At 59.5% G+C, this 26,141-nt stretch overlaps 7 protein-coding genes across 7 annotated transcripts; 2 read left to right on the top strand and 5 right to left on the bottom strand.

Moving 5' to 3' along the window:
- Positions 1-809: 809 nt before the first annotated feature.
- Positions 810-2,944, bottom strand: SPRG_03434 (hypothetical protein; the record flags this gene model as incomplete). Its single annotated transcript, XM_012342005.1, has 7 exons — positions 810-1,032; positions 1,092-1,325; positions 1,369-1,716; positions 1,761-2,046; positions 2,094-2,221; positions 2,278-2,549; positions 2,614-2,944. 7 exons carry the CDS (start codon positions 2,942-2,944, stop codon positions 901-903), a joined length of 1,731 nt encoding a protein of 576 aa, XP_012197395.1. The 3' UTR covers positions 810-900.
- A 49-nt stretch (positions 2,945-2,993) lies between these two features.
- SPRG_03433 (hypothetical protein) lies at positions 2,994-4,741 on the bottom strand (the record flags this gene model as incomplete). The annotated part of the gene is made up of 11 exons (XM_012342004.1): positions 2,994-3,059; positions 3,106-3,135; positions 3,183-3,246; positions 3,294-3,355; positions 3,403-3,677; positions 3,730-3,774; positions 3,849-4,023; positions 4,069-4,251; positions 4,317-4,443; positions 4,490-4,582; positions 4,632-4,741. The coding sequence occupies 11 exons, from the start codon at positions 4,739-4,741 to the stop codon at positions 2,994-2,996; spliced, it is 1,230 nt and encodes a 409-aa protein (XP_012197394.1).
- A 1,205-nt stretch (positions 4,742-5,946) lies between these two features.
- SPRG_03432 (hypothetical protein) lies at positions 5,947-6,940 on the bottom strand (the record flags this gene model as incomplete). The annotated part of the gene is made up of 5 exons (XM_012342003.1): positions 5,947-6,172; positions 6,209-6,445; positions 6,502-6,707; positions 6,758-6,787; positions 6,836-6,940. 5 exons carry the CDS (start codon positions 6,938-6,940, stop codon positions 6,040-6,042), a joined length of 711 nt encoding a protein of 236 aa, XP_012197393.1. The 3' UTR covers positions 5,947-6,039.
- Positions 6,941-8,018: 1,078 nt separating this feature from the next.
- Positions 8,019-10,263, top strand: SPRG_03431 (hypothetical protein; the record flags this gene model as incomplete). The annotated part of the gene is made up of 7 exons (XM_012342002.1): positions 8,019-8,141; positions 8,185-8,603; positions 8,984-9,208; positions 9,252-9,305; positions 9,457-9,640; positions 9,688-9,885; positions 9,931-10,263. The coding sequence occupies 7 exons, from the start codon at positions 8,019-8,021 to the stop codon at positions 10,261-10,263; spliced, it is 1,536 nt and encodes a 511-aa protein (XP_012197392.1).
- Positions 10,264-10,468: 205 nt separating this feature from the next.
- Positions 10,469-10,936, bottom strand: SPRG_03430 (hypothetical protein; the record flags this gene model as incomplete). The annotated part of the gene is made up of 2 exons (XM_012342001.1): positions 10,469-10,774; positions 10,829-10,936. The coding sequence occupies 2 exons, from the start codon at positions 10,934-10,936 to the stop codon at positions 10,469-10,471; spliced, it is 414 nt and encodes a 137-aa protein (XP_012197391.1).
- A 3,444-nt stretch (positions 10,937-14,380) lies between these two features.
- On the bottom strand, positions 14,381-19,666 carry SPRG_19491 (hypothetical protein; the record flags this gene model as incomplete). Its single annotated transcript, XM_012342026.1, has 11 exons — positions 14,381-15,262; positions 15,304-15,552; positions 15,598-15,969; positions 16,015-16,701; positions 16,746-16,916; positions 16,964-17,836; positions 17,884-18,096; positions 18,143-18,567; positions 18,609-18,984; positions 19,038-19,176; positions 19,221-19,666. 11 exons carry the CDS (start codon positions 19,664-19,666, stop codon positions 14,381-14,383), a joined length of 4,833 nt encoding a protein of 1,610 aa, XP_012197416.1.
- An 851-nt stretch (positions 19,667-20,517) lies between these two features.
- SPRG_19490 (hypothetical protein) lies at positions 20,518-25,743 on the top strand (the record flags this gene model as incomplete). The annotated part of the gene is made up of 35 exons (XM_012342025.1): positions 20,518-20,760; positions 20,808-20,906; positions 20,950-21,168; positions 21,221-21,330; positions 21,377-21,632; positions 21,678-21,800; positions 21,850-21,962; positions 22,010-22,066; positions 22,112-22,250; positions 22,297-22,382; positions 22,428-22,508; positions 22,555-22,591; positions 22,638-22,703; positions 22,752-22,820; positions 22,864-22,939; positions 22,986-23,045; positions 23,089-23,185; positions 23,231-23,266; positions 23,321-23,463; positions 23,514-23,599; positions 23,649-23,689; positions 23,739-23,822; positions 23,867-23,939; positions 23,986-24,057; positions 24,099-24,346; positions 24,398-24,508; positions 24,556-24,643; positions 24,686-24,844; positions 24,888-25,032; positions 25,083-25,143; positions 25,186-25,306; positions 25,349-25,404; positions 25,445-25,506; positions 25,551-25,714; positions 25,738-25,743. The coding sequence occupies 35 exons, from the start codon at positions 20,518-20,520 to the stop codon at positions 25,741-25,743; spliced, it is 3,687 nt and encodes a 1,228-aa protein (XP_012197415.1).
- Between the last annotated feature and the right edge of the window lie 398 nt (positions 25,744-26,141).

Below are 26,141 nucleotides of genomic sequence, written 5' to 3'. Positions count from 1 at the left end.
TACGCGCCGCAACGACCTCTTGTTCCTCTGTCTTGGCTGACGCCTCTGCAAGTGCCTTTTACAAGTCTCTAATCTTCCTTACAAAGTCTTCGCATATTGTCGCGAAAGTACCGAAACGTTCTCAAGTTGGCTCTGGGTCGATTTGCTATCTCTTTTTTTCGATTGTTGATGTTGCACAATGCCATGGTTCGGACAGTACCGGCGTCTGAAGAGGGTCTCGCTGTAGGTTGGATCGGGGCCGAGGTAGTCGCGCATGATGCTCGCCTGGCCAAGGCGGAACATGCCGTACACGACGCGGCCCTCGGGCAAGAGCAAATACGCAGTCATGCGGAAGCTCGCGTTTACTGCGACCTTCTTTTTGTCGGCCGCCTTGGGCGACAGAGACGTTGCAATCGTCGGTGGTGGTGGCCGTGTCGTCGTCGCCGTCGTGGTCCGACGACATGGATGACGGTTTGCGGAATCAACCAAACCCAGTCATGAAGCGCAATGACATGGACGCGCGCTTCGTCTCGGACGATGTCTCAGCCGGCGCTGTCGGCGCGTCGTCCACAGGCACCGCTGGTGTCGGCAACGGTGGTCCGTCGACGCCCAAGATGGGCGCTGACCGCGCGCGCTCGAGTACCGCTGTCGTTTCGTCAATGGCGGCGGCGATCTGAACTACGATCGCGCTGTCGTCGTCTTGGTGACCGAGAAGGTGGTTCACTGTATGGGACTCGTCGTCTTCCGTGTCGTTGTTGTACTCTTCCTCGGCCTCCAAGGCGTCGAGGTACGGCGACGTCGCGCCCGATTCGTCTCCGCTCTCTTGCGCTAAAAAGCGTCGGTCATCGACGCGTTGGCGTGCGACTGCTGTTTTGTGTACGGCTTGCTGGGCGCAACGTCGGGGAGGAGGCGGCAGCGCTGTCACTTGGACGACGTGAACGCGTCGAGTTGCCACTCGTGCTGAATGTTCCAGCGCAGTAGCCGCTCGAGATTCATCCAGTCGTCGTACTCCTTGGCTTGCTTGCGCCACACTGGGTCGGACAAGGGCCGCACCTAGGATGATTCCATGTATCAACGTTTTAAGCAACACTATTAACTAAGTACCTGGACACCCGCAGAAATACGATTTGTTTCGCACTGCGCGCTTGGTCCGTCTCGTTCTGGACCGCGCTCTGAAACGCCGCGCGCTTCTTGAGCTGCGAGTCGCGCAACGTCTCGAGGTGCTCGTGGTAAAACAAGTCACGGCGGTAGACCTCGGTTTCCGTCCAGACAAAGTCCTCGTGCTGCAGCATGTGGCGCAGCTCGTCCGTCGACGCGAGTGTCACTTGCAGGCAGCGCGTAATGAGCTATTGGCACCAGATGAGATGTATGCGATTCGAAATCGGGTACCTCGGCACGACGGCGCGCCGACTCCATCCAGCGTGGTTCTGTCGCGCAGAGTGACTGTGTGTGGTGCATGAGGCGCGCGAGTTCGAGGACGAACCAGTGCACGAGCGACGTGTCTTCCTTCGTCGCGACAAACTGGGGTAGCTTGAGCACCTGTACAAAGTAGTCGAGCTTGTTGAGCTTCGCGAGAAACACCGCGTCCATCGGCAGCGGCATCGAGTTGAGGCGGCTTCGGCGGCGTGCCGGCGCGCGACTCGCATCGTCGTCGTCGGACGAAGAGCTCTCATCGTCGGCATCATCCTGGGCCTCGTCGTCGCACAAGACCTGGTACATGGAGCGCAGCACAATAAGCTGGCGAAGGTGCCGCCTGTAAACGGCTTGAGCGCCGACGGCACCAACGGTGCAAAGCTCCCGCGCTTGGGCTTGCTGTTCGACATGATCAAGCTCGGGCGTTGCGATGGCGTCGTCGTGAGGCTCGCGCGGGGCTGCTCCGTGCGGCCAAAGGTTGCATCCAAGTCGAACGTGAGCTGCGACGCACAACGCTGCCAGATGTTGAGCAGCGACTCGCAGAGGTCACGCTCGCCGTCGAGCTCTTCCCGACACTTCCAGAACGCAGTGTCGTCCATGGTTGAATCCCGGCGCCTCGTTGCCGGCACGTCTGGATCAAAGGGGAAGACGACGCTTGCCGCGATGCTGCAGACGTGCTCAATGTGCGCCAGCACACGGACGCGTGGGGCGGCACATGAATGTCGACGAGATGCGTCACGCGATCCAAGATAGACTTGAGCCATGACACAACCACAAGCGACGACGGCATGTACAGTGCGAGCGGGTGGAGCACGAGCTCGCCCGCACTCTAGTTGGTCTTAGCACGACGAGCTGCGCCGCGAGCTCCAAGCACGCACCACCCACGAACGAGTGCACGACGCCCGGCGCGACCGACACGAGAAGGTACATGAGGTGCGTGCGAAGATGGTCGTTGAGGAGAGGTGCGGTCTCCTTGGTGCCCACGAGGCGTCGGTACTGGTCGCGGAGCGCGCCATCCTGCGCGACCACATCGACAAGGTATTTGTGGTCCTGGAACCGCGGAAGGACCGTCGCCGCCCGCAGACACTCCGTGTCCGTCAGACTTGCATTGGTCACGACCTCGCGCAAATGGAGTGTCGTCGTGTCCGCCGGTGCATCTATCACAATCAATGCGTGAGCATCAATCATCTACAATGACGCGTGCGGTCGGCGTCCGGACACGCGTCGCGCTCGCGGGTAGTGGCGCCGAAAGGAAGCTCTCAAACATGGCTTCAATCGCGACAGGCGGGTACGCGTGCGTGGCGTAGCACTGCAGAAGCGTTCGGCGGTTGATCGTGAACTTGATCGAGTCGTCGCCAAATAGAAGCTTCCAGTACACAAAGCCGGCCCACCGAATGTGGAGCGGGTTTTGCTTGAGGAGCTCGAGAAACGGAAGGAGGCATGCTCGGGTGCCGCACGACGTTTGAGGTCGTTGTCGCGTCCGAGAGCAGCGCTGCGTGGTCGTGGACGTCGTCGTTGTCGCTCTGGAAGAGGTGCACCGCGGAATCGCCATAGTCGATGCCCAGAAATAGCGAGTCGAGCTCGTTGATACTACCGAGGTGCTACGGGTACTCTTGCACGTTGAGCGCCCCGAGGATCATGCGCACATCGATCGTCGACAGCGACGGCTACACCCATCGTGAGCGCATGTTGCATGGGATATGCGTACTCTACCTTGAGCGTCGGCGTCGCGTTCAGGTTGCACTTGAAATTGATGTATGGCGCAACAGCCGGAGGGTCGTGCGGCGCACCGGTGCGTTGTCCGTCGCAATGAGCGGCAGCCAGATGCGAAGACCCCCGAGCCGCCCAAAGACGCTCAAAAACTCAGTTTGCGTCTCGGCGGTGATCGAGAGATCGATGACGATTTGCAGCAAGTCGGAATGTCCGAGTCCGACACGTACTCTGCGATCGAGCCTGCGTCAATCTACCAGACATGGGATCATGTGCGCGAGATGCGATGGAAAATGATACCTCGACTTCCCTCACAGCGACCTTGATCGCATCGTCGACGATGCCGTCCGGGTTGGTCGGCATTCCGAACATGCTACAGATAAGTGTGCGTGCCGCATCGAACGAAAGCATCATGGACGAGGGTGGCGCCGCGCCGATGAGGCCGAGGCCACTGACGAGCGACTTTTTCTGGCCTTGCTTCCACGCCTCGGGGTCGTACAAGAGCATGTGAATGGTCTCAAGAACGCGGTTCCGAAGATGGGAGCGTCCGCCGGCAATTTCGTCGTGAGGTTTGACTTGCAGTAGACCGATGAGAGCATGTACCGGATCGAAATAACGGCGCTCGACTCAATGTTTTCTTGATCGACATGTGCAGCTTCTCAAAGATCGTGTCTATAGGCATACAACTATGAGCTTTCATCGCTATGGATGCTCGAACCTAGATCTCGACGGCTGCTGGGACCCACAGTTGAAAGTTGACAGCAGGTTCTTCTGGATGTCATCGCAGAGGTACCGGTCCGACGCCACCGCGCTCAAGAGCCGCTCGACCGTGCCCAGTAAATCGGGCGTCAAGTACGTCGTCGGAAGCGATCGCAACAATAGCGCAAGCAGAGGAATCGTGTGGCTACGGCGACACACAAACTAGACAGCAGTTTACATGAGATACAAAATCACGCTTGCTTGCACCTTGTTGGTCGTCGAATGACGAAGGGTCTCGGCGAGAAGTGAGATCATCTTGGGGATCGAGAGCGGCCCGAGCGGGTGCGTCATGGTTTGGCACGCATTGAAGTCCAGCGGTCCAGCTTCAGCCAGCGGCGACACAGAGAGCCGCAAAAAGATCATTGGACCGCCCATCTGCCACACCGAGTCCTTGAACGTCGAGATTGTCCGCAAGCGCACCGACGGAGCAGACCGATGTTCTCGCCATGGTGCACGTTGCTGCTCGCGTCCAAAAGCAGCTTGTGCTTCTCGTCGTAGCTCCGCGCATCAAAGGCAAAGACGAGGCCTTCGTGGGGTGCCCCGGCTGATGCTGGCGCCGACGGAGCTGCGGCCGCGCTCCCTCTACACACAGATCAAGTCTCGATGACAACACGGCGGGAGTGCGTACCCAGATAGCGGCGCCGACGCTGTGAGCGACGACGACATCACGGCAGCGTTAAACTGCAAAACGACGTTATCGTAGTCGTCGGCCGATTTGATGCTAGCGCAGAGAAACTTTAGAGAAAAGACGCATCGTGATGGTGATGTACCCTTCGAGGACCGAGGTGGCGAGCGGCTGCGAGAAGAACGCGATGGACCCGACGTGCGCTAAGAGGCACCGGTTGTAATTCTTCTCGGAGCGCCCCACGTAGCATTTCATCTTGGTGCCTGGCGTCGTCGCAATCGCGGGTTAGCCAAACCGGAACGACTGGCGCGCGTCACCGTTGACATACACGTCGAGCTTGGACCCGCGGAACTGACGGTTGGTGTGCACGATGCAGATCCATTGCCTGCAAGGACACTTAAATCAGAGAGGCCGCAGCTATGCAGGGCGAGTACCATTGAGCTATAACGAGAAAAAGTCGGATTCTGGGCATAACCCTTTTTCCCGCATGGTGATTGGCTAATATTCAGCAAGGTCCTGGGCGCGCCACGGAGGTCACACTTGCGCAGATATGGCATGCTGTGCATGACTTGGTGCTATGGAAAACATGAAATGACTTGTATTTATTAACGCTACATGTTATCCTAGAGGCCGCACTAGTTATGCGCAGAATCTTGGCAAATGTCACGATCTTGAGCTGGCAGACCCGACGCTCACGACCCAGAGGCGTCTGCTGCCACGTCGCTAATGAGTGGTTCGAGATGGTAGAAAATGCCTCCGCGGCCGAGGCGGAGCTCGACGGCTGGTCACATCGGCGCCGTGCACGGAGGCCAAGTTGCTCTTGAAGTGCTTCCTGACAAACTTCCACGCAGAGTAGATCTTGGCTTGGTTCGCCGAGAGGTCGGCGGGTTTGAACTTGGAGAACGCGACGAAGCGCCGAGCGGTAGCCGGAGAGCGCCGTCATTGCATTCTTGGCGCACTTGAACTTCCAGAGAAGGAACTCGTGTGAGTCGTCTTAGGTAAACGTTTCGAGGTTGATGGTACCGTCGGCGCTGAGGCGGTCGTCAAGCTCGGGCTCTGTCAGCTACTTGACGATCTGCCAGATACCGATCGCGTAGCTGCTCTTCGAGCATTTCGAGAGCCGGTTGTCATGCACGTCCTGGAGCGTGAGGGACTCTCATCGTTGCACCTTGACGTTGCGCAGCGCCGACTTGGGTGGGGCGGGATGATCCTCGCTCGTTGCGGCAACGCCGACGGTGCGCTCGAGGGTTGCATTGCTGAGTCCGGTGCTGGAGGCGTGTCTCCAGAAGCGGCAGCTACGGCGGCGCCGTCGTCGCAGCACTGCGAACGGAGCGTGCGGGCCTCCTTCTTGGGTGCTTTGTCATGGGCGCAAGTCAAAATGGCTAAAATTAGCCAATCAGAGGCGCGTTCACTCAGGTTCCGACTTTCTCCCATCAAAAAATCATGAAGTTGATTTGACTTGAAATTTGTATGATATTTAAAATTGTTGGAAGGGAGAAAGTCGGATCCTGAATCCGCCCTCAATTGTAGATGACGTATACGATTCCGACTTTTTACAGAGAATGGTGCTTGACGAGAGCGTTGGGCACTTGAGCTTCGTTGTACTCGTTCTTCTTGACGTCCAAGCTCGTGACGACGAGCGTCGTGTCCATAACGCTCACTTCGACCCCGACGTTGCCTTCGGTGCTAAGCAGATGACCATGAGGAGACCAACAATCGCACTCCTTCTCAATACCAAAACGAAACAGGGGCGAGTTCATCCCTGGCGACGACTCGACGCGGATCCACATCGAGGGCGTGTAGCCGGACGGCGGCAACGTGACCGTCTCCATCGAGGGCACGCCAAAGCCCGACTGGTCGCCCGAGAGGTCGAGGTACCACGACGGCCCTGGCGCGCTCCGGGCCATCATTCCTTGGACGCGATAAAGGTCGCGACCGCGTTGTCTCGGGGGGCACCTCCTTTCAACTACACATGATCATTGAGACTACGACTTCAAGTAGAAGGAGCAGCGTACCGCGACGACTGGAACACCTGCAGCGTCGCGCGGATATCGTCGGCCGTCGCCGAGTACTGCGCAATCTGCATCAAGAGCGCCAGGATCTTCTTCAAGATGGGCCGCGAGAAGCCGAGGAGGAGCGCATGCGCTTCGAGAGAAGCGACGATTTGGCGGTGGAAAGTGACTTGGATGCACGCTTGCGCGTTCGCCGCCTCGTGCTTGACCTCCGATATGGCGGGCATGAGGAGACGACGACGGCATGGCGGCAACGTACCATGAAGGTCAACGCATCAAGCAGCTCGATCTACATGCATCTGCATCAGCGTTGCGCGAGGTGCATACCAGTGGCTACCTGCTGCGGCTCGTCGACGACGCCGACAAAGTCGGTGAAGACACGGGCAAGCTGGTCGGGGAACCGGATCGTGCGCACGAGGGAGTCGATCGTGGACGCGTTCATGCCACCGACCGACATGACTACGATAGCAGCATCTCCATGAGCATCCGCTTCGTCTTCATGGAGAAGCATCATCTACCAAGGGTACTCCCGCAGAGATCCACGAGGTACGCGTCCATCGCATGCTGACAAATGGCCTTTGATGACGGCAGGGAAATCCCGCGACCGGATTGGCCTAAATTGGACCAAAACGAACGTCGGGGCCAGATGGATCGTTGGGCAGAGGTACGGCGTCGCTGGCCGTGCTTGGCCGCGCCGTCGCCGACGACAACCGTCGTGCGGCAGCTCCACGCTGGCGGCCATGGTAGCTGCATCCGCGTGCTGCCACGTCATGCGGCGCCAAGTGCGCACGCGACCAGGCAGCGGCGCCCGCGTCCATCCTCCTCGACGAGCAGGTCAATGAATGGCCGCGATGCTTGCCCTCGTCGTCGGTCGGCGTACATGCGCTCGACGAGCGCATCCTCCAGCACGCGCTCGTGGAGAAACACTTAAGCGTGCCTGCGCAAGTCAGCGCCCCGAGCTTTGGCGTATCCTTCGCGTCAAGGACTATGGTCGATGGAGAAGAAGAGAAAAGAGGGCGGAAAAGGATGTGTCAAAGGCCGGGGTCGTCGGCGCCATGGCGGCGCGCGCGGCTTGAAATCGTTCGTAGTTTTCCGTGCGCGCCCACTTGGTGATGCAGCGGTTGTTGATGGCCGTGCGCCGACCCTGGGCGTCGCGGTCCATAAAGTGCGCCTCGCCCGTCAGGTGATCGTGAGGCGCGTGTCGTTGCAATGGTCTGTCACAGCAACAGGCGTCGACGACGTCGAAGATCGCTATGTCGTGTCGCAGGTGGCACCAGCGGGTGCCACGTCGTGGCGGTGGCAGGCGGGACGTATCGCATCAAGCAAGCGTCGACACTAATGCTGCTCGAACATGCATAGCTAGTTGGCCGACAGGATAGCTAGTTGGCCGACAGGATGTCACGACCATCGCAGGTGGCATTAGCGTCGGTTGCATGTGCCAAGACATGGTACTTGACATTTGTATGCTAGAGAAAATGATTGTGGCGACTTTACATAAACTTCTTTTGGCGCAGGCAGAGATGGTAGCCTCGTCGTCGGTCGAGACCGTCCCCGGAAGCATCGAGATGGCCGACGCTGCGTACGCGTACACGGGACACCTTGTGCTCTCGTTCGACGATGAGACCGCGCCGTTGCATGGCAGCGTGAGCTGCTGGCTGCGCCGGTCGGGCGCGCTCACGCGGGCAGGCCGTCCGCGTCCTCGACTGCCAGCTCGCGTTCGCCGACGACAAGAACTTTCTCAACGAGCGCTTCTTCCTCTCGACGCCATCCGGGCAGCTTGTGACGGCTACGACCAAGTCTGCGGCCGACCGCGACGCGTGGCTCCTTGCGCTCCAGCTCGTCCTCGACAAGCGCGCGACGCCGAGTCCAGCAATCGTCGAGACATCGCTGTCACAACGCATAGCCAGCGCCGACGCGGTACTCGCGTGCTTCCGCGACTGGCACAAACTACTCGCCCTGCAGGCCAACGACCCCTTGGGGCTCTTCAAGGAGACGCGCCATTGGAGCCGGTTTGGGGCCAAGGACAAGGCTGCATACCACGACTTGCAGGCGTACATGGATGGCGGTGACATCGACGTATGTAACCTCGTCGCTGGGCTCTACACGTACACGACGTCGCCAAGTCGGACGTGGCGCATCTCGGGATGTACTGTCCGCAGATTCGGCCTTGGCCTCGCTTGGCGACGCTACCGCGCCGCGCGACTCTGTCGCGGTCATGGCGTCGTCGGCTGCGCGTGCCAGGTACTACGCTCTTCATAGCTCAGCAAGCGTCACATGTGCTGTGTGCTGTCGATGGTCCATCGCAAGGAATGTTCTTGCTGCCCACGCCGCCTGCGCGATCGATTTTCTATTTTTAGATCTTCAAATATCGAGCAGCCGCGAAACGGGTCACTTGATATTTGTATGGTCACTTCCGGCGGCAGCCCTCGGGATTGGTCATTCTCGAATTTGCCGGCCGACACGCTCGGGTACGATGCGCGGCCAGTTTTGACGGGCTCGTGGCCCATCTGGACAAGCACTATGGCGTGCGCGGCCAGACAAAACGGCAAGTGCCGTATCGGGACGTCTTCGACGCGGCCAAGACGCCACTCGAAGACCTTCCTGCGAACCTCTGGCCCGTGCGGGATGCACTGGAAGAATACTGTGATGCATCGACGTGGCAGCGGCTTGTCCGGGATCACAGCAACACCAAGGGCGTGCGTGCGAGCGCGTACGTCCGTATGTCCATGGCATCATATCTCATGGATACGTAGGATCCGCTGCGCCCGCAACCGAAACCTCAAGAACGACGCGACGGTCGCTGCGGTGTATGTACTTTCCCTCATGCATCGAATGGTTTATGCTCACAGACGCTGTAGAGCCAATGAGCCCGGAAGGGCCGGCAAGAAGCGCTGCAGCCCACTATGTACCGGCAATCTTTCCTCGTGAAACCAGGTTCTAACCCTTATGTATGCGTAGGCCGCGGGAGACGAAAATGCCGAAGACAGAGACCACCGCTGTCGTTGCTAAGCAGCTCCTGGCTGAGATGGATGCCCACATTGGCCAGGTCCTTGCCGGGCAAGCCGAGCTGCACCGCGGGCAGGTGGCAATTGCGCGCCACGTGACGACCGAGCGCGTCGCGACGGCGAAGGCCATCGAAGCGGTAAGTTTGCCATGAATACATACGCAACTGATACGCGCGCTTCGAAGGTCCGTAAGCACGAGGCCGAGCTGCCCGCGATCTTTTTGTCGCACTGCATTTTGACACGCGAAATGCTCGACCTGCCGATCGCGCGTCTTGAGCCAATACCAGACGAGTACGACGGCGACGTATATCTATACATCCGCGACACGGTGTCTGATAAAGTTGTCGTTGGTGACCCGTACCCCCTGCGCGTTCCGCGAGGGGTATGAGGGGTATGGTACCGCGAAGTACTCATGGGCGCCATCAAGGGTGTCATGGCCTGCTTGTTTCCGGCGGCGGTGGTCGGTGCTGCGCTTGCATCCTTGTCGATGCTTGCGCCACAGGCACCCGGCATGGTGCGGTCAGCCAAGCTACTGACGGACAAGGTGGTCAGCCGCATTTTGCCGGCACCATCTGCCCAAGATGCCCGCAAGGGCTTGCGGATCGATGAGATCAGCCAGCTCGGCGATCCGCAGCGGACGCACGGTGGAAGCAAGACGATCGTTAACCAAGACGGCGACAAGGTCCTCCGCGGCACTGCCGAAAGCATCGCTGCTTGTGAGCGCGAGATGGCAGCGACGGCCACCAACCGCTTGACGTAGGACCCAATTTTCCTTTTGTAATATAAGCGGACATTTGTCCTCGAATCATGAATGTCTCCTATCTCGTACCGGCAGAGTTTGACGACTAACTATCTCTAAACAATGATGTGACGACGACTTCTAATGTTTTGACGATTGTTGGTTGTGATGACGGCGAAGCAAGTGCGTCGTATGCGTTGTGGAACTCGCACATGTTCTCAAATCCTCAACGCACTTCTTCCCACACGGCGTGCGTGGAAGACAATGCGACGGTGTCGGAGGCAAGTAGTGCGACGACAACAAAGATTTGATTACAGCACTCGACGACTCGAGTCTTGGCGATAGCGAAAAGTACGCCAGTCGACTCGTAGCCGTCGTAGTGCGTGAGGTAGTGCAGCGTGACGGTGACGCGGTCGTTGATGTCCATCATATTGTGGCGGCGCAGTGGTGGGTGCGCGAGCGGCCAGGCAGACACGATGTTCATGCAAATGCATTCGAAGACGAAGCGCGTACACCGAAGATGGCAGCCAAACTACGCATCGAAAGGCGTGTCGTGCTTGACAGCAGACCACGTGACGCTTGGAACGGTGTACCGGTTCATGGGCAGCGCGCGAAAGCTGCGGCCGTCGAGCTTCGAGAAGACAACGGTGATGGCAACGGCGTTGGCGATGCAGACGATGAGCTCGACGTCCATTTTGAATAGTGAAAATTCTTCACCACGAATGCTGAACCGATTTGACTGGTTCTCGCTGACATGTATTTGGCAAATCAAATGGAGTTTCGACGATACGCATGGGAGTAGCGCATAGAAGGTATGCGCCATCGATAGACGTCGCAAGCGCCTCTGCTGTACGACGCCACTCATCGCATCGAGGACCCACGCTTGCCAGCCGGGTCGCGGCGCAGGGCCATCCATGCGCTGTCCTTAAAGTCCGAAAGTCGGCGTACATTCATGAACCGAACGCGATTTTCCAATCCGCGTAACAAAAAGCACGTATCGAAAAACCATGCAATCGAAGTTATGCGGATTTGCGATACGTGCTTTGAAAGTACGCGGCGAACCGAACGCACCCTCAGCCTTATCGTCGCCAATAGCAAATTCGTTCCCATGAGTCACTTGATCCTATTTGGCGGCAATTTTTTGGTTTGGACACCGGTAACCGCTCTTGCTACTGAAGTGAACGCGCTGTCGGATCGAAGGTGGCCGTATCGCTAACCGTTCTGGACGCGCAAGCGCATGACGTCGCGAAGGTCATGATGCTAGACATATCGCGCCCTCGCTCGCAGCGTCGCCGCAGGTCTTGGGAGCTTGGAGGGGCGTATCTCGGAGGCGATCCGGTGACCGACGTGCGAGAGAGGCCGTCGAAAATTGGTTGTGCTATACCTGTAGCGACGTCGCATGAGCGCCTCGGCCCGAGGCCTTCGCACGGCTTACCACGTACCACTGGTGGGCTGGCGCCGATGATCGGTTCGAGAGCTGCGGCAAGAACACTGCTGATTGGCTCCAAAATGAAATTCTTGCCGCTCTGATTGGCCACAAATTACCGTATTGTGCTCTCATTGGCTGAAACGCTCTGGCGTGGACGAAAATGAGGGAGACCGACAAGACACGCTGCATTGCGACCGAACGATACCTCATGATGGCGTGTGCATAGAGACTATTGATGGATTCTCCTTGAGCACAATGCAGCAGCGTCAGTGGGGCCCAAGGAGCCTCGGCGTCGTCTTTCTGGCGTCGCCTGTGGTTGCTATTGGCGTTCGCCATTTACAACCATAAATAACCATATTTTGGTGTTCCTAGGCCCGCCGCGCCGGCGGATCGACCAGTATGAAGTTTAAAAATGAAATCGCTCATACTTACCAGAGCGCTAGACCACACTTTGGGGAGTCCAAAATGCCATGTGGCGTCGCCGTGCGAGCTCTGTAGCGAGAGGAAATGACGGCGGAAACAATATTTAGATATAGTGTTCTCTTTCTCTATACCGAAATACTGTATCATGATACGAGGCCTCATCACACAGCGGTACCGCGCGCACTTTGCCTCCTTCGGTCACATGTAACACGCTCTTAAACATGAACAAAATGAGATGGCGTTCTCGGTTTCCGGGACTTCGACGCATTTTCAACCGAAATTGCATGTCAAATTTCGTAAAATCCGACGCTCGGCAGTTCGACTTTGCTGTGAGAGCCCAAGCGCCTACCACGTCCCAAACGCAGCTTGCTGGGCCAGTCCATATACATAGCCAACTGTGGCTGCCCGCGTCGGAGTCGGTCGAGTTTTCGAACTGCGCGAAAACACGTTGTGCATCTGGGCGTTTATTTGACCGCTCGAAAAATCAACGTTGGGATTCGCATGCATGCGCTGCGTTCGGCGTCCAAACCTTCATCTCCATGATAGAAGGATGCTATAGAACGACAGGAACCGGTGCAGCCTCGCGTTAACGCGTCTGTGCGGCGTCGATCGTAGTAGAAGTGGTCAATCGCACACTATTTAAAATCTATCATCCTGATATACTGTTATGTGTATGGATACTCTGGAAAAGCGTCGTTTGGTGCGCGGCGGGCGGTATGTTGTGCTGTGCTGGCAGCGGTCTCGGGCCTGGCTGCCATGTGCAAGCAACAGGACGTCATGCGTGAGGTGCTCGATGTTTTATCCGGCAGACTCGATGTTGCGAGATGAAGTGCGCGCAGCACCTACTGGAGCACCGACGTCGCCATAGCTTACCGTCGTGTCGCCCATTTTGGAGTATTGGCGTCCGGATATTGTCCAGATACTTCGACACGACGCAACGAGTGCGATTCACTCTCCTCGCACAGGCGCTCGAGGTTGTCGCTGTCGGCGTTCGTCTCGGCGCATCGACTGCATACCCCACAGCGTGTAGGCGTCCAAAGTAGAAGCAGTGGTCTTTCTACCGCTACGGCGCCGATGGCTGCAACCAGCCACGACCCGACAGATTGACACCTCCGCGAGCCTCTTTCGCGTCTGTGTACGCTGTACACCTGCGCCAAGTGACCTGCGTCAAGATACAAGCGCCGGCGCTGAATGGTTGCGACGTTGCTCAAAATGTCACTGGTACCACCAATCGTACGTGGTGAGACATCGGTTCTCGGCAAGAAACATTCGCGTGCTGCATGAGGGCACTGCGATCTTTGCAAGCGCTTGCCTGATGAACCAATGTCCCGCATTGAAGCGATGCGTGACGAAAGAAGGACCTCTGCCACACGAGTTTCGCCGTCCACAGTCGACAGGATGCCCGCTTGCGACTGCCCTGCCGTGCGACCGAGGCACCGCGTCGCACGGCAGGGCGGTCGCATCTTGAGGTGTGCTCAAACTGCAATTTGCGCTCCAGTGCCTCGGTCGCACGGCACTGGAGCGCAAATTGCAGATTGAGCCCCTCACGGGTTTTCCAATTGTCGCGTAAAAGCTCTGTGTTTCGCCTTTGTCGTGCTCGTTTTTACACTTGTTTTTACACGACTGAACGTTTGCTGGGAAATGGGACCTTTTCCGAGTGCCAACTGCGTGCCACAGCGCTCATTTGCATTTTAACCGGTAAAGAGCGCTTTCTATTTGTCGTCGAGCATTGCGGGTGTTGTACGACTGCAGCGGCAGCGTAGTGGGGCTTGCTCTGCTCCTCAAAGTGTCTTGTATCACCGCGCCAACTATAGGCGATTCCGTTTGAAACATGATGGTGTCGACCAGTGGCGTCTGCATTCTGGAGTGGCGCCTCTAAGATCTAATAAGATCTAAGATGGCACTAGGATCTTGGTTGGTGTATATCGTGCCTCTCAGATGACACTACAATCTTAGTTAGGCGTGCATCTTGGATCGCGCCGCGCTGCCACTGTACGCCTCGCTCGTCAACGCGACCTCGCATTTCGTGCTCTCCACGGCGCCGTCTTCCAATAATGTGCCAAGTCGTGGCGAGTTCAATTTCCAACGCAATCTGGTCGACCGCGCCACCTGGCTATGCGTATGAGCCAAGTGGGAAATCCATGAAAAAGGAGATTACGAATTCGCGTTGTCTTGCTCGTGTTTATAGAGCCCAGTGTAAGTGCGCGTTTGGTCGATCGTGTCGCTGGGTGCGTACAGGAATGCTAGGAGATTTCTCCAACGACTAGGTTCATAGTAGTTGATTGCTTAAAAGACGACCGAGTTGCGGCCATAGCCGTCGGCACCCATCGGCGTTGCGGTCTCGAGGACCTTGATCGTGTCGTTGATGGCGCGAACCCACTTTTGCGCTTCGGCGGGTGACGGCGCAATGAAGCGCGAGACTTCTTCCGTGTTGGCGAGCAAGCCGGGGCTCACGACATGCAGGTCAAAGGTGTTGCCGCGCGCGTAGTTGACAAAGACGTTCCGCGCCGAGGTCTTCGCCAAGTCGACATAGCCCCGCACGTGCTTGAGGTCGCGCTGGCTCTTGTACCAGCAGAGGCAGCCGCTGGCCTCGATGCTGCACCAGACGAACTTGCCCTTGCAGAAGGGCTCGAGCGAGAGCGGCTCGAGCTCGAGGTACCCCGTCTGCATCGGGGTTGGCGCGTTGTACGTCTGCGTCATGCGCACGTGATCCTCGCTCGAGAGCGGGATCGATTCGTCGAGTACCTCGGCCTTGGACGAGTCGCGCTTGTCCGACGAGGCCGTCGACGACCGCGACGGGATCGGCCGCGCCTTTGCCAGCGCCGCCTTGAGGTTTTGCGTCAGCTCCACGAGCTGATCCTGGGCGAAGCTCAGGTTGTTCTTGAGATCGTTGCGCCGCATCATGTAGAGCGACGACTTGGCCAAATCGGCCGGCGCTTTCGAGTTGATCTTGGCGAGGACTGCAGCGAGGTCGTCTTGGAGAGACGCAATATACTGCTGCACGACAGCGATCTCGTGCCTCGCCTTCTCGACGTCGGGCGACGTGATCTGAGCCAAATGGTCCTGCGCGGCGGCGAGGTGTTCTTTGACGATGCTGCGGCGGCGGAGGAGCTCGGGCTTCTGGGCCGTCGACGCCGTGGGCTGGGCGACGGCCGACACAATCTCGCGCTACCGACGACATGAGATTAGTTGCAACATACGTTGGGTACCAGCTCCTGCTTGAGACCCGCAATGCGCTTTTCGACGGCTGGCGCGTCCATGGTCTCTGGCATCGCTTCGCTCGGCGGGCGTGACGTCGGCGCGTCCGTGGATGCCGTCGTGACGGCCGACGTTCGTTGCAGAGCTTCCTGCGCCGTGAGGATCGCCTGCTTGAGCTCTTTTCGCCGGGCCATGTAGTGGCTACTGCTCACGCTGTCCTTGTCTTTAGTCGTCTTCATGAGCTCTTGCACGACGTTGCGCTAATTCGAGGCCATAAGATCGCTCTCAGTGCAGCGTCGTCGTACCAGCTCGCGCTTGCGCCCCGAGATGTACATGGTAATCTCGGCTGGCGACGCGTTCGGGTGCAGTGGCGCGGGCGCCGGTGGCATCTCGGGCACCAGCTGCTGCTCGAGGCGCGCGATCTTTCCTTTGAGGTCGGCGCGCTTTTGTAGTAGCGCACGGAACGTCTTCTCGTGCGTCGTCTCTTCGAGCCGCGTGCCGACGGCCTTGAGGTGCTGCTTGAGCTCCGCAAGCTCGGAGCGCAGGACAGAGCTGTCGCGCTTGGCGTCGGCTTCAGCGCGTGCGATGCGCGCGTTGAGCTCCGAGAGTTGTCGTCGGTACCGGTCCTTTGTGAGTCCATCCAGTTGAGGCGCTCGCATTGCTTCCTTCACGACCAGCTACGTAGAAGTGACATGAGAGCGCGCGGGTATAACGCCACGGACGAGTTCGTGCTCGAGCTGGTCGAGAGTCAAGGACGCGTAGTCGGCTGGGTCGTGCAAGCGCATGCCATTGCTGCTGTTGCTGCTGCTGCTGACGCTGCTGTGGCTCGAGACGCCGCGTCCTTCGACCGAGTTGGACCGGCGCTTGCCCTCGGAGCTCATGGACGAGCTGCCCGAGTGCAGCTCTGTGCCGCCAAACCGCCGCCGGGCGTCAGCGTGCAGCTCGGTGTGGTTGAGCCGGCGCGCGTCGACATCGGGGCGAGCGAGCAGCTCGGTTGCGTTGAAGCGCGCGCGGTCCATGTCGCCAACGAGCAGCTCCGTCGAGTTCATGTGCGCCCGCTGCTGTAGGTAGTCGTGCGGCGCCGAGTCGTTGCTGCTGCTTTCGGATCGCAGGCCGTTGCTGCTGGCGCTGCTGCCGTGCTGCCGATCTTGGAGCTTGGCGATTCGTTGTTTGATGTGCTTGCGGCGCTGCTGCAGCATGATGTTGTCGACGTCCTTGGTCATGGCCATGACCACTTGCTTCAGCTGCGACTTGAGCTCCTCGAGCGAGAGCCCTTCGTCGCGCTTGGCGCGTTCCTTCAGGATCTCTTGCTGCTTGGCCACGATCGCCTTCTTGAGCTCGTGCTTCTGCGCGAGGAGGTCTTCCATCGCACAGCCGTTCGGCTCTGCGATCCGCTTGACGACGGCCCGCTACGATACCATTTTCATATCGCAGATCCCATAGCAGCTCGTACCAAGTCGTTCTTGAGGTCGTCGAGCGACGGAGTCGGTTTGGCGGCGATGACGAGCCGGTCCGTGGCGGCGCTCAGTTCTGTTTGAAGCTCGGCAGCCTTGCGCTTGTAGTGTATCTCACGTGCACGGTCGCCTTGGGCGGCGGCCTGCGTGGCTTGTGCCATGGCGGCGCGCTAAAACCCACGCTTCGCAATGTAGAAATGCCATCCGAAATGCGTACCAGTTGTTGCTGGAGGGCCTCGACAAGCACTTGATCTTGGGCTTGCGAGACCGCGGCCTTGAGGCGGGTTCGGTCGCGATGCAGTTTGGAGATGACGTGGGACTGGGATCGTGGTGTGCTCGCGAGCTGCGCCGACACGATGCGCAGCTCCTTCTTGAGCTGCTCCAGTCTCCTTGCCGCAGACACGTCGTCGTCGTTCTCGTTGTCCGTGTCGACGTCGTTGTCGTGGAGCGACCGAATCGACTCGGTGATCCGGTCGACGTCTGACGCCGACGGCTGCTCGTCATGGAGCGAGTTGAGCGAAAGCCGCTGCGAGTCGCGGACCACCGAGAGCGCGTCCGTGAGCTGCGCTGCAAAGCCATGGTCGGGCGACTGCACCGTCGGCGGGGTCTCGACCGCCGCCACAGGCGCCATGTATGTTGGCAGTGGTAAAAACGGCGCTTGCGGGGGCGGTGGCATCTGCGGCATTTTAGGCACCGATGGTGACGCGTCCAGCGCGAGCAGCGGCGGGGCTACGGTACGAGGCACCTGCGCGGGCATCGGAGGCGACTCCGACACCGGCGACAAGCTCTCGGCAAACTCGACGGGCGTACCGGGGAGGTCGGGCGAGTCGACGAACGCCGACGTCCGAAAGTCGTTGGCGTCGTACTCGTCGTCGTCGTCATCGAACGCGAGGCTTTTCCTTGCGAGGGCTTGGAGTGGCGACCGGAGGATGTTGCTGCTTCGGCGCCCACCGAGCGCTTCCATGTGGACGACCTCCTGCATGCGCTCGCCCGTTGTCTGCAGCTCCTTCTTCAAAAACGCTTTGCGAGCGAGGTACATGGCGCGGTCGTCGTTGACTGTCGTCTTGGCGATCGCATCGACCGTCTCTCGCTACGATGGGAGATACAATAGGAGGAGGTTAGGAGAGCGATAGGTACCAAGGCGTTGCGTAAATACGACGTCTTGCGCTCGAGGAGGTCGACCTCGGTCGAGCAAGAGAGCTGTGTGCCGCGGGCCGACCGCTTCGACGCGAGCTCGTCGTGGACGACTTGGATCTCGGACTTGAGCAGATTGCGCCGGCGCAAGCCTGCTTTCGCCATCTTCTCGTTGCCGCGCTTCTCGGCCTTGGCGATCGTCGCCACCGTCTTGTGCTACACCCAGCAGCGTCAGCATGGAGAGGACGTGAGTCGAGAGTACCAGTTGATGCCGGAGCCACTCGAGCTTCATTTCGAGGTCGCGGATCGAGCTTTCGTTGCTGGAGGTGCCGAGAATCGCGTCCGAGGACGCAGCCGCGAGGGCGACGGCACTCTCGCGACTGTTCATGTCTTCGAGGTGGCGCGAGAGCTGGTTGACCTCCTCTTGGGCGAGCTTGGCCTTGTCCTGCTCGACTTGGAGCGCTTCCTGGAGCTGGAAGTAGAGCATGTGGCAGTAGTCGATCTTCTGCAACGGCGGGCCCGTGATGTTGTACTCGTCCAAGAGCTGGCTGCTGGAGATGCGCTCGGGCGTCGCGACCTCGTCCTCGAGCTCCACATACATGCGATCGAGCAGCGCCGTGCGCTCGGCAAACGTGTCCTGGAGCCGCTTGTTCTCGACGCCGAGCTGCTCGATGGTGTCCAGGAGCTCTACACACGATGGGTGAGGGACGCAGTGCGGCATAGCGTACCTTGTTGGCGCGCGGTGAGGCTCTGGCACTTGGTGATTTCGGCCGGCTGGATCGTGTGACGGCGCTCGAGCTCGAGCTGGTCGAGGTGGGTTTGGAGACCGTCCTTCTCGGGCACGAGGCGGGCAATCTCGTGCGTGTAATTCGTCGAGACCATCCGAAGAACCTTCATCTCTCTCTCGAGGACGCGGCCCTTGGCAATCGATGCCGCCTCGTTGAAGACGAGGTGGGTGGTGTCCATGGCCCACACCTCCTTGTGCAGCTGCGTGACCACGAGCGTCTTCATGTGCTCCGACTCGATCGCACGCAGCCGCAGCTTGTTCTCTTCCTCGGGCTCGAGCTCGGTCTCGTCCTCTTCGTCGTCGACCGGGTCGCCTTTCTGCCGCAACACGCTGCATGAGCCATACGAAGAAGAGAGAGGAGCGCGCGTACGAGGCCGCGGCTAATGTCGCAAAAGCCGATCGTGACGGGTCGCGGCGTCTGGCTGATCTTCTCGATGACTTCGTTGTACGAGTAGCCGGCAATCGACGTGCCTTGGATCTCGACCATGCGGAAGCCGGGGTAGATACGCCTAGGTCGGCGATGCGATGAAGGAAGCGCCGTTGGCGTACGTACCGATCCGGCTTGACGCTCCAGTTGTACATCTCGGCAGGGCTCGGGAGGCCGCTCGCGAGCTTGACGAGCGCGTGAATCTCGACCTGGAACTGCTGCCATGGAATGTCCGGGCCTTGCACGATCGAGCGGAGGTTCATGCCGAGCTTGCCAGGGCCAAACTCGATGTAGATGAGAAGCTTCCACGCGTAGAGGTGGCCCGTGCGCACGAGCGGCGGGACCCACACTGCGCCGCCGGACGGCTGGATGTAGTAGAACTTGCCCGGGTGCGACGAGCTCTCCTTGTGCTGCCAGCCGTCGGGCAGCGGCGAGTGGTAGTCGCCGAGCGTCGCGCCCTTCTGGCTCGACGTACCGCGGGGCAGCGCGCGGTAGCGGCCGTCGATGGCCACGAACTCCATCTTGTGCAGGTCCGTCTCGGGCTTGGCGTCGTCGTCCGCGTCGTCGGCCATCGCGTCGTCTTTGGCACGAGTTCGAAATGGCATCGCATGCATTTTCGCACCCGACCTCCGATGACCAGTTGGTTGCCGGCCAGATGATGACGCCGTTCGGGACGGTGCTCCTGCACCGAGAGCATCGCCCATGCTTGCATCTCGATACTATAGTAGCTGGCGCCGAGGTACAATACGCTCTCGGTCGAGGGCGGCATGGCGCTCGATGCTCGGCCATTATCTGGTTGTACGAGTACGGCGGAGCGTACATGGCAGCAATCAATGTACGGCGTGAAACGGGTTCGTTGAAGTCAAGCCGCGTCGCTGAGGCGTGCGCATAGAGCCCGAGCTGGAGTAGCAACCGCAACGGCCAGGCGACCGAGCGATGCCACGTTGCAGCGACTCGGAACGATCGAGGTGCGAAGACGCGCGTTCGAACGCGTCAGCAGATGCGTTCCCGCCACCTCTGGCCGCGTTCGCATTGGCAGCGCCACCATCTGGCTCGCCGCTTCGTTCTCTCGCAGCGCAGCTCCGCCTTCTGCTTCGACAAGAAGCGTCAACAGCGTTGCACAGCAGAGGTCCATGGACTGCTGTTCTGTCCTTGGACGTGGGTGGTCGAGCTTGCAAGCCGCATCGGGACCTTGGAGGCGTGCTCCATGCAGCTAGCGCACAGCGGCAATGGTGCCATGTAGGCGGCAGGAGGCATGTCGTGGCATCGGCCCCACCCACTGGGTCGCACCCTGGGTCGCACCCGTCTTTGCATGCTGCGATGCCATTGGCTGCGATTGCGATCTTCGGGGTTTGGCAAGTGCAATAATATTGCATAGAGGCCTTGTGCTATTTTAATGCGGAAAACCAATTCGGTCAGGTCCATGAGCGGGTTCTTGGGGCGGCGCGCGTCCGTGTCGGCGCCGATCGCGGACGACAACGTCGCGCTCGAGGGCTGGCTCAAGAAGCGCGGCCACCACTTCTTCTCGACGGTCAAGACGCGCTACTTCGTGCTCCTCAAGGACGGAGCGCTCGTCTACTTTGCGGACGACAAGCGCAAGAAGCAGAAAGGCGCTGTCCGCGTCGCGATCCAAGACGTCGTGACGCCGACGACGACCAAGGACAAGGCAGCGACGTCCCCGTCGCCATTGCTCTGGCTCAGCGTCGCCTGTAGATGTTTGCGTTCCAGCTCAAGAAGACCTCGAGCGACCACGACGCCAAGCCGTTCGTGCTCACGATGCTCGCAGCGACCGACGCCGAGCGCACGTGCTGGGTACTCTCGATGGACCAAAGTACATGGCTCATAGCGGCGGCAGATTGAAGCGCTGCGCAAGGTCATGGCGGCGTCCGTCCCGCCGGTGCGCCTCACCATGATGCTGCGCAGCACGACGTTGCGTGCGTCGTCGACGCGGTCGCTGGACACGGGCGCGTCCGACGTCTTTGGGATGCTCCTCGAGATCGGGAAGCTCCAGCAGCTCGTGCAAACGGCCAAGACCGAGTGGGGCGACGACCCGCTGCAGTGGACGTCGGACCAGGTACACTGCGCGTGGTTTCGTTCGAATGGACCTCGATACGCTCGCTGCTTAGTACCTCGAGCTGTGCCGCAGCATCGTCTTCACGCACGAGCAAGCGGCCGGGCTCAGCTTGAGCTTGCTGGAAAACCAAGTGCTCCAGGAGGCCCTCGAGCTCCGCTACAAGTGCGTCGCGACGAGTTGAGCCGACCGACTCACGAGGCTGCTCTAGGTACGAGGACGCCCACGCCGCACGCTTGCGGCTCTCGTCGGCCGACGTCAATGGGCTGTCAGCGTTGTCCACGACGCCGCCGGACGAGGCGCCAGTGCTAGTGGAGGCGCCAGTGCTGGTGGAGATGCCAGTGGAGACGCCTGCGCCGCTGCTGCCGTCTGGCACACGCAAGTACTTTGAGACGCTGGACCCGGCCTTTGTGGCCTTGTCGCCGCGCTCCAAGACGATGGCCAAGTACACAGCGTTGTACCAGCAGGTACTGTTTTGTGCTCGCTCTAGCGTGATGCGACGGCCCGTGCAGGAAGCGCTGGCGGCCAAGCGGTCGTGGAACGCCCATCGAGAGCTCGACGACGACCTGCTCCAAGTGCTGGACGCGCCCATTACGACCGACGATCTCGTCGACGCGCTCGCTCGGCGCTTCGAGGTACCACGCATGTTTCTGCGTTGAAAAGTTGTTTTAGTAAAAGGACTAGGCCGACCGCGTCTACACGAGTGTGGGCGACACGCTCTTGATGGTCAACCCGGCGCCACGTCTCTTGCACCACACGGCCGGCAACTCGATCTACGACGAAGCCACGGTGTTGTGGTACGCAGATATCTGGAGACAAGAAATCGATAGCAGGCACCGACTAGGTACCGCGACCATGACGTCGCGGTCTGCAGCCCGCACCCGTTTGCGCTGGCCAAGCGGTGCGATCGTTTTCTATCAAGTTGATACAAAAAGAAGATGCGTAGAACGCTGTCGAGCGTGCTGGACATGAAGGAGCCCGAAAGCATCGTGCTCATGGGCGAGTCAGGCAGTGGCAAAACGGACTTTGCCAAGCACGTGCTCAAGTACATTGCGACGATCCAGCAAGCGCCCAAACCGCCGACGGTATACTTGAATACATCGGCGGACTAGACACGAACGCGGGGGCTAGGTGCAACTCTTTACAAGCTCGACCAAGAGCACGATCAAAATGCGCAGCGACGAGGCGCACCTCATGGACCTCCTCGCGTCCAAGCAGTATGCAATCCTATCTATCCATGTCGGGTTTCATACCAGGGGTAGGGTTCAGTACGAGACGATTTACTTGGACATTACGCCCGAGCGCTGGCCCGAGATGCTCGCCGTGAGCCACGGTGTCAAGCAGTAGGTCCTTGCCGCCGCGTGTGACGCGTGACGCGTCATCTTGTAGACTGCCGCAAGTGCACATGGACCACATGTTTTTTGGCGTCTGCAAACGATCCAAGTATCAAGCGACTAACGAGCGTGGTGTAGTCGTACGACGAGCTCCAGCGCCTCGAGGACGAAGAGCAGTTTGTGTTTTACGTCAAAAACCCACGCGTATTACATCGCGACGCGTATCTCGGTCTGTCTCATATAACGACATAGGCCGCGCGCCTCTTGTCCGTCCTCCTCGATGGCAACGTGCTGCTCGAGGCCTTTGGAAATGCGACGACGGTAGCCCTCTCGTGGGACGCGCGGTGTGCCACGCGGACGCTAGATGCACAACCCGAACTCGTCGCGCTTTGGCAAATCGACGGCCTTCCGCGTGCACACAACGACGGGCCACCTCTACGGTTTGCGCATCGCTCTCTCGTGATCATCAAAGGGACCTGTCATCAGGCGGCGCGATCACGCCCTTCTTCCTCGAGACGTCGCGCGTCACCAACGCGAGCGCAGACAGTACGGAAAGTCTCGCGACACAGGATTGATCGTCCTTGCGTAGCCTTCAACTTTCATATCTTTTACGCCCTCCTGCTCGGCGGCAGCGCGTCGCTTCTCGCGGAGCTGCGCCTCGACGCTGCGTCGCCCCTCGCCTTTGCGTACGCCACGTCAACGAAAAGCGTCTTCTGAAGAGGCGTGTGTAGATACCTCGGGAATGCCCGCTCGAGCACGATCGCGTCGTCCGTCGTCTGCTAGTGCGAGTGTCGAGCGTTGACGGAATGCTACTCGTGTAGGAGCGTCGCGTCGTACGATGAGGACCGCCAGCGCTGGCACCAAGTGCTGCGCTGCTTTGACCTTGTCGGCGTCTCGGAGCTCGATCGTCTCGCGATCTTCCGCGTGCTGGCAGCCATCTTGCACCTTGGCAATATCCCCTTTGGTACTGATTATAGGCTGTCTTTGTATGGGCGATGACACGCATGGATGCAGACGACGTACTCAACGCGCAGGGCGTTGCCGAAGGCGTGCGCATTGCCGACAAGAGCGCACTGGATACGATCGCCCGCCTCCTTTCGGTCATTGGACTCGGATGCATAAGCACATGTGCTGAGACGCGCGATGTAGCTGGCACCTGCTGCGATCGAGCACGCGCTCTGCACCAAACGGTAGGTCAAGCGCTCGCTTCGAACTCATGTCATGGTATTATGTCGACAGCCTCAACGTGGCCAAAGCGTCCGAAACGTACGAGCTCCACGTGCACCGACCCCACGCGATCAAGGCCCGCGACAGCTTGGCTCGGTAGCCGTCGCCTCATTGGAGTGTGCACTCAGACGTTTGCGTAGACTGCTCTACGACGGCCTCTTCCACGCCCTCGTCGCGCTTCTGAACCGGTCCACGGCGCCCAGCGCGGACGCGGTACACCGAACGACCGCCCGGCAACTCGCGTTGAGTTTCTGCGTAGCCAAAGGAGCTCTGCGACGTGACGCTCCTCGACGTCTTTGGGTTTGAAGACATGCAAGTCAACTCGTTCGAGGTACCGCCTCTCTCTCGGAAGAGTGCTACATGGAAGCGTAGCAACTGTGCATCAACTACCTCACCGAGAAGCTGGCCGTCTTGCACGTGCAGTTTGCGAGCGAGGCGCAATGCGCGCTGTACTTTGCCGAAGGACTGGACGCGCTCTGGCCGACGCACCACGGCAGCCTCCTCGTGCACGAAGGCTCGGGCATGCAGGTCCTCGAGAGCGCCGTCGGTGTCTGGGCCTGCCTCGAGGAAGCCACGCTGCTCCACGGCAACGAGCAAGACGCCAAGCAAGCGAAGAATAGGTGCCACCATAGATCTCTGCTGGAACTCCTCTGCATCCCCAGTGGTCGTAGCCGCTTTGTACGCGCGCTGTACCTGCGCAACGCGTCGCATGACGGGCTGCGCGTCGAGCCCGATCCGCTGCAGTTTACCGTTCTCCACCACCGCAGCGCCGTCACGTACACGTACGATGCATCGACCAATGCGCTCGGCGAGGACAGGACGCATGTAGCGCGATCAACTTTGTGGCGAAAAACAGCGAGGCGCTCTCGGGCGAATTGCAAGCGCTCGTGCCAACGTCCGAGAACGCGTTTGTCAAGGTGCTTGGATGGCAGCAACGTCGTTTCCACTTAAGATCTTAGGCGCTGCTGACGCACCACACGCTGCCGAGTGCCTCGAAGCGGCAGACACCGAGCGTGTCGAGCCAGTACCGAGCCCACGTGATGGCGACGCTGGCGGCGCTGCGCGAGACCAAGCCTCACTTTGTGCACTGTTTCCGCGCGCGCTTGCCGTCATCGAAGGTATTACCTTGTGTCGAATTCGATATGGCTGAGACGTGGGTAGGACTACTTTGCACTGGATAAGCCGCTGCTCGAAGCGCAGGTCAAGGGCCACATGCTTGCACAAGTTGCGACGTGGGCGAGCTTGCTCTTTCGGCACCACACGCTTCTCGCCGTCTTCCACCAGCGCTACCGAATGCTTTTTCCAGGTCACGGATTGGTTCATGCATTGATACATCGATACGAAACGCAATTTCAGGTCCGATCGAGTCGCTCGAGAGCCAGGTCGAGGCGTTTGTCCACGAAGCGTTGCCGCACGAGTACGTTATGTTTCTTTGTATCAATGTATCGAGTGCGGCTAGGGCCCGAGGCCGCAGTTTTGCGATCGGCGCGACCATGATCTTCTACTCGGACGCACTGCAGCTCGTGTTGCACCGGCAGCGCGACCGGCTGCGCGCCGACGCCTGCCTCGTCCTCCAATCGGTACTCGTCGTTTGCTGTGCAGCAACCCAATATTGTGTCTAGACGGTGCGCATGTGGCGGGCCAAAATGCGCGTGCGAGCGATTCGCCAGTCGCTGCGGTGCGCGACATCTCTCGACTCTTTCCAACCAGTGGAGTAGGCAATACCTTGAGGCGATCACAGCGTTCTACGCCAAGTACAACCCCGCCAAGCTCTCGCAAGGTTGGTCTTCGCAAGAAATCGTTGGTCAATGCCGGTGGGAGTAGTGCCGACGATCGTCCGCGCCTTCCGCGGGCGCGAGGCCGACCTCCTCGCCAAGCTCGAGCGCAAGTACGCGCACACGGGGCCGTCGACCGAGCACGAGGTCCAGGACACGTCGCTCGAAGCGTTCATTTTAAGCGTCAAGTTTGATGCGGCGACCGTCCAGAAGGTGCGCTGGTACCGCCATCGGAGGCGTAAGCTATGTGTAGATGCTTCTCGAGCCCAAGATGGCGCTCTTCTTGTCCGAGCCGAGCATTCTCCAGGCCTTGCGCGAAGGTTGCAAACGCGTCGTACGACAGAGGTGCTTGATATCGCGCTGTAGTGAGCTTGGACCCGTCGGTGATTTACCTCCAGACGTCCGAGCCAGTGCTGCGCCTCTTTTACACGGAGCTGCGCAAGTACCTCATGCCTGCGCCCGACCCGACGCGCGTCGTATACCAGCGCTTACCCCTCCAAGACGCGGTTGGTTGTCAAAGCACTTGGTCTTTGATCTCACAGTGCACGCTGCAGGTCACGCTGCTGGCGCAGAACCGACTCATGGTGCCGACGCCAACCATGTCGGAGGACCAGAGCCGAGTCATTCGAGAGGTACCCTT

Source organism: Saprolegnia parasitica, assembly GCF_000151545.1.
Source record: "Saprolegnia parasitica CBS 223.65 unplaced genomic scaffold supercont2.8, whole genome shotgun sequence".
Taxonomy (NCBI): domain Eukaryota; phylum Oomycota; class Saprolegniomycetes; order Saprolegniales; family Saprolegniaceae; genus Saprolegnia; species Saprolegnia parasitica.
Note: the sequence above shows the minus strand (reverse complement) of the source record. Positions and strands in the feature narration are given on the sequence as shown.